This window comes from Aegilops tauschii, chromosome 4 (assembly GCF_002575655.3).
Source record: "Aegilops tauschii subsp. strangulata cultivar AL8/78 chromosome 4, Aet v6.0, whole genome shotgun sequence".
In the NCBI taxonomy this organism is placed as follows: Eukaryota; Viridiplantae; Streptophyta; class Magnoliopsida; order Poales; family Poaceae; genus Aegilops; species Aegilops tauschii.
Window position 1 is genome coordinate 274504817 of NC_053038.3, and position 12685 is coordinate 274517501.

The 12685-nt window shown below is 44.6% G+C and overlaps 1 protein-coding gene across 2 annotated transcripts; it reads right to left on the reverse strand.

Annotated features, from left to right (window-relative positions):
* Positions 1-1509: 1509 nt before the first annotated feature.
* Positions 1510-11568, reverse strand: LOC109757722 (uncharacterized). Of its 2 annotated transcripts, none has more exons than XM_020316551.4 (7): positions 6759-11568; positions 6429-6676; positions 6195-6345; positions 4408-4591; positions 3992-4324; positions 3228-3892; positions 1510-2284 (listed from the first exon to the last, which is right to left on the reverse strand). In XM_020316551.4, exons 1-7 carry the CDS (start codon positions 11289-11291, stop codon positions 1697-1699), a joined length of 6702 nt encoding a protein of 2233 aa, XP_020172140.1. In that variant the 5' UTR covers positions 11292-11568; the 3' UTR covers positions 1510-1696. The 2 variants fall into 2 exon arrangements, with proteins under 2 accessions (XP_020172140.1, XP_020172138.1); XM_020316549.4 differs by having other exon boundaries at positions 3228-3904.
* Positions 11569-12685: the final 1117 nt, after the last annotated feature.

Sequence of the window (12685 nt, forward strand, 5' to 3'; positions counted from 1 at the left end):
ATGTTTGTAAAGAATCTGAGAGTACAGTGAACTGTTCTGATGTCACACATTGATCCTATTTTTGGTTGCCACCCTTACATGAGAAATTCAGTCTAGGACATTGAATTTTGTTGGCAAACAATTGCACATGCCCAAGATAGAGATGAGGCTCAATCTTTATGTTGTTATCAACTTCAGGGGGGTGGTTCCTGTCGGCAACAGGGACACAACAGGACAACCTGCCTGGATCATGGAGATGTTCCGAAACAGCCTCGAATACCTGCTCGGTGCAAGAACTGTAGTGTCATGGGTCACTGACGAAGCAACTGTACGAAGGCCGCATAACTAAGACTCCAAAACGACTGCTGAAAGAGCATTCTAGGCGATGATGAGTGCACTGATTAGAGGGTTGCATCAATTTAGTGACGAAACATTAAGAAGCAATTCATATCTGTTTGTCTGTGTGTTGTAGTTTTCACATTATTGTTTTCTGCCGGTGCTAGAATAAGGACCATTGTATTTCTATGTGTTGTTTCTTGTTAATAGTAGATTCATGGTGTTGTGTGTTTGATGAAGTTGTTGATCTCTTCGAACATATACCTTCAGCGCTTGCTAATGAGCTGAATTTGATGGACTAATTGGAAATGAACCGAATTTCTGGAAACAGGCAAACACTTGAGTCAGGTTACTTGTTGTATGCTTCGAATTTTAATGTGATTAGCATTAGTTGCTAGCATATGTACATGTGTCGTAAGTTGTCTGCTTCTGTGTAGAAGAGAATTTGAAAAGGTTAAAATTTGAACTCCAAGGGCGGGAGCATGAAGCAAGTTCTATACATAAGTAGAGAGTTGAGGGAAGAACCGAAGATGCATAAAAAAATAAAGAAAAGGCATCTCGGTACAGAATCTTGAAAACGATGGCTCATCACGTTGCACATCTGAGCCGGGATGACTAGGCCAAACGGCGTCACATTAATTACTTGGACCTATACGCCAGGAGTTGTGAATCTTGGAGCGACTGGACGTGGGGGATAACGAGGGCATCTATGCCCGAGCTCAGAATAGGACTTCCGCCCCATATGCCTAATTAAGTGGTGACCAGTTATAAAGATGGGTGGAAGACTGCATTGATGAGACCGAAGAAACTCACTGACATATAAAGGAGGTAACTGAGAAATTTAGTGACACTAATTGCAATGAGGAATATCATATATCTATAAACATGAGATGTTTTTTTCCAGTAGAACATGATCATGATGAACCAGTGAGATTTTTAAAATGTTTTTCCAGTAGAACATGATCATGATGAACCAGTGAGATTTTTAAAATGCACATGGCAACGCACGGGCATTTTACTAGTGTACCTAGGTTTGATGCCATTTTGTGGATATTCAAACATTTGTGGATATTCAAACATCCGAACCAATCCATGGACATTTGATGCACAGCGTTAGATGGCAAAGTGTTGAGACCTAGGGCGTTTTGATGCACCGCGCTGGAGTTGCCCTAAAAGTTCAGATAGAACATCGTCGACATGCACAACTCAGCTTTGGTGAGCTGCAAAATTTATCCAGGTATGACGCTATATTGCTTCAAAGAGGGGGCAAACTGCTCCATGCACGAAAATGAAGCAACAATAAATAACGGGCACATGCTATAATTACCAAATAAAACATGAATCTCATCGACAGAAAATTGGGCCGAAAGAATATCTGCTCTTAGCTTGATGGGGCCTGGCTACTTGTTGATGACGATTTGGCAACATAGATCTGCTTCATCCTACCAGTGCCATATTTCTTGTCGGAACCAGAGCTCCTCCCTGGATGTCCTGACCGACGTTGCCATTCATTCACAGTTCCAGCCCTTTGGGTAACCCTGGCCGGACGATCCTGATTATTATTAACTGGATGTTTGAACTGTTGATCCGATGGTAATGAAGACTGGTGTGGCTTCGGGGGCATCTTGGCAACTTGACCAGACTTGGGGTTGCTATTTGGGACTTCACTGCCGATCACACCTTTCTGGACAAATGAAGGCTCAGCAGTTCGAGCATCTGAACTGCTTGAGGCTGGCTGTTTAACATCCGACGACTGGGAGGCAGCTATACTTGGGAAACTCTTGTTGCTATCTGATGTTGAGGGCTCCTGGAACCGCCCATTTGTACTTGACTTGTCAATTACCACATTATCAACATACTGTGATGCTGCTATACCATCTATTGGATGCTGTTGCAGTTGCACTGACAACGGGACAGAGTGCATAGGCACACGTGGCCAACAAGGTTGCACCTGTATTTTCGCAGATGACTGGAATAATAGTCATGAAGTTAGTTAAAATGCAAACAGAGAAAATCTTGTGGCACAAAACATAACAGAAAATTGTTTGTAACCAGGTTATTTAGTTCAATATACAATGATCATAGAAAATATACCTTGGGGGCTCTCCTAAAAAATACAATGATTTTATTTGAAACTGGCAATGGCAAGCAATTGTATGAACATAAATTAAAGCTGCCCTAGAGAAAAGCACAAACAGATGCAATGCTTCCGAAGCAGAACAGCTACGATGTCCACGTCATGAGCGAGGCCAACCTTCGGATCACCGCCGGGGCGAAGAAACTAGGGTCATTTGTTTTGTGGGGGGTCACTTGTAACAAACTCTATCCTCTATAGATGAGGCAAATCTTATGCCTCCATTTCGAAGAGAGAAAAAACAGTGCACATCGTCAATAATAATGTGTCAACCCTACACCCCGGGCACATACTGGAAAAGGCTAACAAATCCGAGCTACTACCTAGATTCAAGAATATAAGGTGCATCAGTTTTCGTGCCAGTCAAACATATGTATGTTTGACTAAGATTATAGAAGAAAATATCAACATCTACAGTACAAAATAAGTAAAATATGAAATACTTCTCTTGATGGATCTAATGACACAAACATGGTTTTGCAGATATTGATACTTTTTTCTAAAAATTTGGTGAAATATGCAAATGTTTGACTTCTGAAAAAACTAATACACCTTATATTTTGGAAGGGAGGGAGTATAGTAAATGCTGCCACAAAGTGCCTCCAACTGTTTCATGCATATGAGGTTATGCACATCAGAGAGAGAGAGAGAGAGATTGCTCTTTCTGATCCTATAACACAAACTAATCACCCTTCTGATAATGAAATGGATATCCAAACACATAAGCATGAACCAATTTGATTCTCTAAACATGTTATCTGAACCAACTATTGCATACCTGGAATGAAGCCATGTCAAACATTGTCAGCGGGGATGGGATTGGCATGATAGAAGTTGCACGTAGATGTGGCACTTGAGTAGGAAAACTGGGTGAGGTTACTTGACCAGGTAGCACATTTTGGTTGTTTGGATCACTCTGGCTGACGCCAACAGAAGGTCCTTGGTTTTGCTTCCAATCAGGCTGCTTGTCACCAGGAATGTAAGTGGCTCCCATAAAACCAAGCCCCATTTGACCAAATTGCCCAAGTGGGGCAAAGTGGTTGTAGACCACCATATGTGGAGGACCTTGCACGCCTGGGATTCCTCCAGGGCTAATGAAAGGACCAGCGAATCCAGTAGGGGGACGATAAAATGAATCCACCATAGATGGCCAAGCACCCAACTGTGCTGAAGGCAAAGCGTTGCTTCTTTGAGGCTGTTGACCCAAAGTGCCGGCAGATTCATCACTTCGCCCAAATGCAAAAGGATGTGCTCCTAACATTGTGTTCATCTCGAAACAAGAGACGTGAGACGGCTGTGCAATGGGGAACTGAGAAAGCGTTGGCCCTGGCACCTGTGGGCTTGGTAAAGAAGGCCACAGGGACATTGACGGAGTGTCAACTGACAGGTCTGCTGGAAGAGCAACCGTCAGTGGCTCCTCTCCAGATGATTGACCAGGTTGACCTGTTATTGCCCCTGCTTAAGTTTTATTAAGCTCTATAAATACAGGTGCATCTAAAAGGTAATTTTTAAATAAAATAATCAACAACCAGAAGATCATACCTCCGGCTGTTAACCGAGTGAGATCCTTACTGCTAAAGCTATTTTTGTCTGAAGCAGAAGCTGCAGTTCCAACTGCCTCATCAGTACAAATAGCTGCAACAGCCACAGCAGAAGCAGCTGCTTCAGCCTCAGCTTGAGCTTCAACCTCCTCTGAGTTTGGACATTGATCTTTAGTAGTAGCCTTCTCCTTATCGAACAAAACAGCAGCACTACTGTTATCACCAGGCAAATTTCGGTCAATCGTCATTTCAGCCCAAGATGAACCTGGAGCACCAAGCCCATTTGAAATTGTTCGGGTGATGGGAGCCAGTACGGTTGGCGAGGTAACTGCCCCTGAGCATTGTAATTATTTCATCATCAATGAAGCTGCTGGAAGCATTGTACGATACTAATAATACAGACCATGATGTGCTTACCAAACTGAATCTTCTCCCCAGCCAAAAGAGAATTGATAGGGCTAGCAGATGATGTGTATGCCATGTCCATGGTTACTGTAGGAGATAGAGCATTATTGGACTCCAAAGGAAAGCCAGAACCTCCTTGTTCAAACTTTGCTGGTTTCATTGCTTCCTCAAGTTGAATTTGAGTTAATGGCATAACCTAGCATGGGCACAAGTTGTCAGAAGCTATACAAGCACAGAATTGTAAGACATCCAGAGTTAGAAACAACTCGTCTTTAAAAGATAAATGTGCCAATTGTTGCCTGAAAACTCAGAAGTACATGTAGAACCACAATATTTGTTAAGAAAATCAATACTCCCTCCATTATTAAATAGATGCCGCACTAGAATGCATGGCCAAACTTCCAATCACTTGAACACTAAAATATATACAATTATTCAGGTTTGTCGCAATGAAATCATATTAATGCAATATATTTCCGTACCATTAATTCATTATATCTCTTATTCTAAAATTGACTACTGACACAGTAATCTCATTAAGCCAAGTCACTGCTAAATTCCATTCATAAACTAGTTAAGCTTTCCTTTTTTCTAAACTTGTTTAAGATTTCCTATTTACTGCACTTGTGCTTTGTGAGTGCGGTGCAAACAGTGAACTTAAAAGACATTGCAAAACAATTGGTTGGTTCGTGCACTGAAAGACTGCGTTGATCAGAACATACAAACCACCGCCGCGTGCTCCAGGAAATAACAAGCATGGACATTCATTTATATGTATGAGTTCGCCACATCAGAGTGGATAATTGCTTAGTAGTACATGTGCTATCTAAAGCATTGATCATATTTTCCATTCTTTGGGTGCATCCAAAAACATAATTTTCTGGTTTCTTAGCGAAACAGTGAATATTGTGATTATGATGTGAGTGATCATGATTTGATGTGAGCAGAAATAGTAGATTATAACCATTCTGTTTGTGCTACCGACATAAATTCACACGCTACTATTTCTACAAAGATGCATTCACCATTTCTATGATTCAATAATCTGCTAGCTATTAAGGCACTGAAAGTTCTGATCATTTAGTAGTATTAAAAAAAGTCATCCCATAACTATACTAAAAATTATACATTATATATGTTTCAGTAATTGTCATACACACACTGTTCATTATAAGTTACTTTTGCTTTCAGAGTGTTAGAAGAGAGGTTCACCTTGAGAAAAGACATTCAAACCATTTCGGAAACAAAATATCTTTGAACAATTAAAGGCATGATTGTACATATACATACAGGGTTACTTGATTTTAAAATATATCAAAAGTATCAACTTACTATTCAAGCTGCAACACGTGGACATGACCGTAGTTTCTATTTTAATAGTGTATAATAACGAAAAGTAGAAGTTAGATTTCTATCTTGGAGATAACATCAATGTCCAAATATTAAGTACATGTATAGCATGGGCCACCCAGCACAAAGTTAGGATGAGTGCCCGATCCAAAATAACATGACTTCACTGACATGCAGAAATTTCGCAATGTAGGTTATTTTATTGTATAGTGCTAGCTCACTTCCCATCATTTATGAAGGGAAACTGAAACTATCTGCTTTGGATATAAAGTGCTGTTGCCTGCAGAATATATAAGCAGCACAGGACTGTCCACATTAACTTGGCACAGAGAAGATGAAGTCAGCAGAAACACAAAATGAAGGTCCCCCAAGGCACCCAAGGCACTTCGTACTGTTTTGAATAATGATCTGCACATAGGGACAAAAAAAACCTTGCCAAAGCAATCTACCTGCTGGTTCGTTTGTGAACTATCCCAGTTGCCCATGTTAAATGGAGTGCCAATGGACGATGTTTTATTATTGCTTTCTGATAAGCATGCCACAAGCTTTGTTGCGGCACTAGAAGTTATCAAGTCGGAGGTTGCCTGGCTTCGGATAGGCCTGCAAGAGAGTTTTTGAACAAGGTTCTAAATAAGAATCCTAGTTAAATAGCATAAACATAACTAAGATACAATGCTACATACTTCTTTGCATGGTAGTTTGCACGAGGTCCTGTGTTAGCTGAAGGTGGCCGCCCTATGGGTGCCATTGAAGCTGTATCACCCATGAATGAAGATGATGGTTCGGCATGATCAAGGACCCTTCCTTCAACTGCAAGGACAGAACCCGAAGAAACTTTCTTCGCAGGTTCCCCACCCAAAGAAACTGTCCCCTTATAAATACTTGAACTGCTAGAACTGTGTAGAGACATTTGATGCTGCTTGCGGGGAGCCTGGTTCAACAAACACGAAAGCATTAATTTCAGGAAGATAAATACATACAAGGCACCAATGTAAAGGATGATAACTTGGCACCTTTGCCATCCTTATTTTGGATCTATTTTCTTTCTCCCTCTGCTCTCTCCTGACACTCATGATCTGCTTCTTGGACCTGACTTCAATGAAACCATCTGCATCAACAGGCATTTCAACGCCTTGCTGCCTAACGATGAGTACAACTCCAGCATGTAACGAGGTATTAGCGTCTCCCTCGGGGATACCACCTGCTCTAGATTTCTTGTACCCACAATGAGACCTGTCATAAGATGGAGCCTTCTGTGCAATTCTCTCTGTTTTACTATAATGATGAGCAGATATAGATGAAGAATCTGCTCCATTAATATCACTTGCATCATTTGTACCTTCCTTTCTGTTCACATTTCTCACCAGGATCTCCCTTGCCAATCCATTGGGAACCGGATTCTCATTCTGCTCATTGTGGCACTCAGAAGCTAGGGTTTCATTCTTCTCAACATTTGTCCGCACTCTAAATTCAGTTCTTCTTATGTTCCTACGAGACCTTCTCTGGAATCCTCTGGAATCTTTATGAAAAGGTTCAACAGCTGAGCCTGTTGATCCCATATTAGATTCTTTAACAGCATAACCGTATCTTCTCCCACTTCCACCAGATACAGCGCCTGCCTTTAGGCCACTCAAGGCTTTCCCATATGAACCAACTTGAGAAGATTCTGTGTTATTGAAAGAAGATTTGTGATTCCGCTTTGAGGAGAGATCATTATTCCTCTGAGAATCACCTTTTGAAAGTCCGAAAGATGCATTTTGTTCAATTGAAGTTCTGTCTAATTGGCTGTGAAATTCATTTAAATCAGCCATCCGGTTGATTTCAGATTCATTGCGCTGATGCAAATTTGATTCTCTAGGGGTATTCTGGTTTGCATTTGGATCCATCTCATTAGGTATACCACTCGAAGCATTCTGTTTCGATATATGTGGAGTTGGTGCGGGGGCCTGAATGGAGGGCACTGCCTGAGAATGTGGTCGAACATTCTGGGCAATAGGGCGGACATGCCTCAACTGACCAAACTTGAATAAAGGAGCCGATGAAGGGAGCAGTTGAGCCAGGGATGGGTTAATCTGATTGTGGAGATGGATTGGCATCTGTATGGAGCCAATCTGAATGGCTCGAACCGGAGTTGGTATTAAAGATGACCTGGAAAACAAACCGACCTGCAGACTAACAGGAACTTCATTCTGGTCAATTACTGCTGATGTTGATGAATCAATAGGGGGGGCAAAAGATGCCTGAGGTAACTTGGAACTTGACACAGCTGTGCTACCGGATGGATCAACATTGGATGCATCGGTCAAGGCATTTGTTTGATCAAGAGCTAAGTCTTGAAGCGTAACAAGGTCACAAGGATCAACTGAACCACATCTCAACTCTTGCTCCAAGACGCCCGAGTGAACACCAACTTCCAGTTCTGTGCTCTTCACAGAAGTTAATTCAAGCTCACTGTTCAGGGGAATTTCAACCTGTACACCCTGATCAAATCCAAGTATAACTGGTTCCGTTTCTGCAGTTGTATTATGTTCATCTGCAAACTCATCATCCAAGTCAAGATGCACGTCTGTGAACTCATTAGCCAAGTCAAGAGTATCACCATCGCCATCATTGATTTCATCTTCTTGGTGGCTATTGCCTTCCTCATCATACACATACTGTTTTTGCTTGGATTCATTGTGTTCACTTGGCCATTCATCATCCTCCATGTGAGAAGCCATGCTTGAGGTAGCGATTCTGCTAATGTTTGCTGCATCTAAAGTTGAAGCTGCTTGGTCATTATCAGATACCACAGTACGATCACCATCAGCAGAAGTTGGCAGTGCAGGCGAATCACCAGACACATCCATCTCGTCATGGGAAACATGTGGAGGTGACCTAGGAGGGCTTGAAACAGAAAGAGAAGATTGTGAGCCCAAGACAGGGCTCGCCCTATCCCCATTTTGCTGCTCATTGACAACAATGTCTTCAGCAGGTGTCCCATGCTGGCGGGATACCTCTTGGTTTGCACTACCATATTGGCAGTGCATAGTTTGTTCATCATCTCTACTGGAACTCTCTCTCATTACATCATGAATGAAAGATGAATTGGCACGTTGAATAGAAGCACTAATTGCACTTCCATGCATTGAGGTCACAACAGGTGGTGGGGGTACACGTGGTTGCCGCATAGGGTAGCAGGATTTTGTAAAAGAGGAGAAATCATTAGCCTCGGAGTTCTGGAACATTCTCTCTCCTTGTTGAGCATTGGGGCTTCCGTAGGAACCACTAGGCAGCCATGTAGCATCTCCAAACCTATCACTGTTAAAAAAATGAGTGTCAAATTCAGACTGCTTGTCAAAACAGTTATTCTCCCTCGGTGCATCCCACCTTGGAACTCTTCCTTGACTGTAATCTTCCAGTGCCCATGGTGAATCATTGATTTGGTCTCTCGAAGATGGCCCGACTAACGATGGCCGAAATCCATCATAAGAATCCTTTTTAGGGAAGCTTCCCCTCTTAGTACCCAAAGTGTCGCGCCGTGGACTGTAATGTAGATTTTCTTGGTCTTCAAATGCAGCCCTTGCACTGTGGTACGCGTGTTCTCTATCAACCAAGCCTGAGTGCCCATCTCCCATAGTGTTGAGCGCCCTTGGAACTGTATCACTGTACCGGTTGAGACTGGAAGCCACCGATGACATGGAGGTATTGATGCGCTCACCCAGTCTGCTAATATCATGTCTTTCACCAGCATTATTGTACCGTGACACATCTCTATCTTTCAAGGCTCCAAGTGTTTGTTCATCATTGGCAGCTGAAGTAAGATTTCCATCGCTCATGTTTGATTCGGCTCGCCGTCTAGCAATCCTTGCCTCTAATTCCAGGAGCTTTTGACGTGCGGCTTCTCTACGCCGCTCCTCCTCCACAGCAAACCTCGTCTTCTCTTCCTCCCTAGCAATTCTCTGCTCCTCAACTCTTCTGGCAGCTTCCAGCGTCTCTTGCTCGGCTTGCCAAACAGCCTGTCTTGCCTCTTCTTCCACCAACCGCCGCCTTTCCTCCTCCTCTCTTATCAGCTTCTCCCTCTCATCATCTTGTTTCCGAGCGATTTCTCTGGCTCTGGCCTGTTCTTCCACTACCCGCTGTCTCTCTTGCTCTTGTACCCTCAAGATCCTATCAAGCTCAGCCTCAAATGACTCCCTTACTGGATCATGGAAATCTGATGGTTTGGTTGTTTCTTTTTTCTTCTTTATTGAACTGAAACTAACGGCAGAAATGCTATCAAAACCGGTATGCTCAACTAAAGGCCTTACAGGGACTCCAGCGAGCCACTTATCCCTGCCAAATTTTGTTCCCAGCTCATTAACTAAAGGTCCCTTATTACCAAGATATGGCATCACCTTGGAAACAGGATTATTCTGGAAAGACTTCCCTCTGTACCAGTTATTAGAATTATCATTGTAACATTCACCTGCAGTTTCCCCAACATGTGCACTTCCATGCAGTTCAGTCCCCATCTGTCCATAGGCTCGCACAGCAGGATCCTTACTAGTATTGCACAAATCCTTGGAGGCACCATTAGTAATGCCTTCATGGTAAAGTAATTGTCCGCTTCCTTTGCCTGCACTGTAAGGACGACCATCTGTCTTCTCCACATTGTGGCTTGGCATAGGAGATCGCCACAAACCATCTTGCCCGCCCTCTTTATTGGGAGCAATGGAATCTCTCCCCCAGGACTCATTTTTTAAGTGCTCCATTGTCGCGCCATAAAGGCCGCACCCTGGAACCATGGTCTCAATCCTACCAAATCCCCTCTCTTTACTGTCGCGATCTGGGAGACTCAGCACTGTATCACGCTCATCATCAGCCCAATCAGCATCATACCTAAGCCGCACCAGTGGCAGCGGCCCCAAATCATGAGTTTGCACTTTCTCCACTGAACCATGGAGACCAGTACCTGTGACGCCACCAGAAGCCAAGGGCTCAGCACCACGCGAGGGCATCACATGTGGTCGCATGCCCAGGGACATCGGCTGTGTCTCCGGCATGGCGGCTTGAGCCCCATAAAGGTCTTTCTGGCGATGCTGCACGGGTGGCGGAGGTGGTGGCGCCACCGCTGCTTTAAGAGAAGGGAAGTCCTCGCCCCGCAAGACGACAGCTTTCTCCTGGAATCCATACGACGGGGGCCTGGAAACGCCACTAGGAGCCGGTATCGAGCCCAGTGGCTTCTCGGATGCCGGAGCAGGCTTCGTCCACCCAGCCACGGCCCCGCCGGATCGGGGCGGGGCTGAGGCGACCCCACCGCCTGCAGTGGCGGTCGCGCCCTCAAAGCGCTCGTGTTCCTTGCGGAGCGAGGGGAGGTTCAGAGGCGGCGGTACGGAGAGCTTGGGCTGCTGCGGCTTGGCCATAGAGGAGGAGCCGCGACCGCGGGAAAGCACCACCATGCCGCCGCCGCCGCCGCCGGCAGAGGGGGCAGCGGGGCGGGAGGGGCGGCCGCCACTTTGGGATTGGGCGGACTGGCCGTACGATCGGTTGAGGTTAACGGATACAAACTTGCCGGGGTGCGACATCGGCGGCTGTGGCGGCCGCGGAGCGCATGAAACCCTAGCTGCAGCCCGATGCGCGGGTGGGCGTGCGGGCAGGGGGTGGAGGAGGCGACGGCTCGGGGTTTATGCGAGGGCTGGTGGAGATGGGGAGGAGGTGGTGGTGGTGGCGGCGGCGGCTCGCCGCCGAGGAGGAGGCGACGGCGGTGGGGTGGTGGGATTTGGAACGGGGGGTTGGTGCCGGGTCCGGAAGAGGGACGCGGGGGGAGGGATGCGAGTGAGCACTGCGGCACGAATCTTGAAACTACTAGTAGACCGTCCGTGCCACGGGCACTTTTAAAGATTTTTACTCTTCTTCTTCCACAAATATTTTAGAGATTTTTACTGGTTGTATAAGCATAAGGCACATCAAATTTCACATGTATAAAAAGGAACTACTAGCCATCAGATTACAGATAATATGCATCCATTAGACTAGTCCTATATCGTTGGATAAGAAGCAAGATGGTGTCCGATCTGGCGCGAGATTAGCTATTCCGTTCCTTAATTAAGTGTTTCCTCGTACAAATTAATACGCTATTAACTGTTAACTGATTCAGTCCCGGCTTTTTAGGAAATAAATTTCGGATTTAAGGAAACTAATAACAACTCCAGGAAAATGAGATTCCACGCCATGTAGTGTGCTTCCTTATTATTAAGTAATAAAGTGTTTCCAAAATTACCAGTTTTGCTTCCATACGAAGAAAATTTTGTTATTGATTGTGGCGAACTTTAATCCTGTGGAACTTATTTTTGCTTCCTATCAATAACATTTCTTTTTTTTTGCAGGATAAAGGGAGTTTTTATTGCAAATTTATAGTGTTACAGTCGAGAGGCCACAAATCCTCAATACAAGGTGGAACCGAGTTTAACCACACAGCAGTAGTTCTCTCGGAGCGGCTATAGTTGGCCAACCGATCGGCAACTCTATTTTGGCTACGGTGAATTTTTTGAGGTAAAAACTCCCTACTACTCATCAAATCCTTAATCTCTAGAACTAAATGACCATAAGCTGAGGGAACCAAAGCATTGTTTGATAGGCTGGCTAGTGCTTCTGAAAAGTCCGACGACTGAACGACAACGGGAAGGGTCGTATGATGGATGGCCAAGGCCATGTCTTGCATGATCGCATGAAGTTCAGCTTCCAAGGAGTCGTTGCAGTAGAATAAGACACGATAAGTAGCAAAAATGACTCTGCCATCGCTGTCTCGAAGAACCATTCCAGCGGCAGCCGAGCCGTCGGCCTCCTGGAATGAATCGTCCACAGTAAGAGCGACAGTGCCCGATTTAGGGGCCGGCCAAAGCAGAGCAGGGGTCTCCATCCTTTGTACAGATATCTGATCCGCCGAAGATGACATTTTACCTTTCAGAATCTCCTCTGT

What these genes read in the sequence shown, in the direction of transcription:
- LOC109757722 (XM_020316549.4), bottom strand. Translation starts at nt 11,291, where the DNA reads ATGTCGCACCCCGGCAAGTTTGTATCCGTTAACCTCAACCGATCGTAC. An exon ending in TGGGGAGAAGATTCAGTTTG is followed by an intron (nt 4,325 to 4,407) that starts GTAAGCACATCA and finishes TACAATGCTCAG; the next exon opens with GGGCAGTTACCTCGCCAACC. An exon ending in TTGACATGGCTTCATTCCAG is followed by an intron (nt 2,285 to 3,227) that starts GTATGCAATAGT and finishes CTATTATTCCAG; the next exon opens with TCATCTGCGAAAATACAGGT.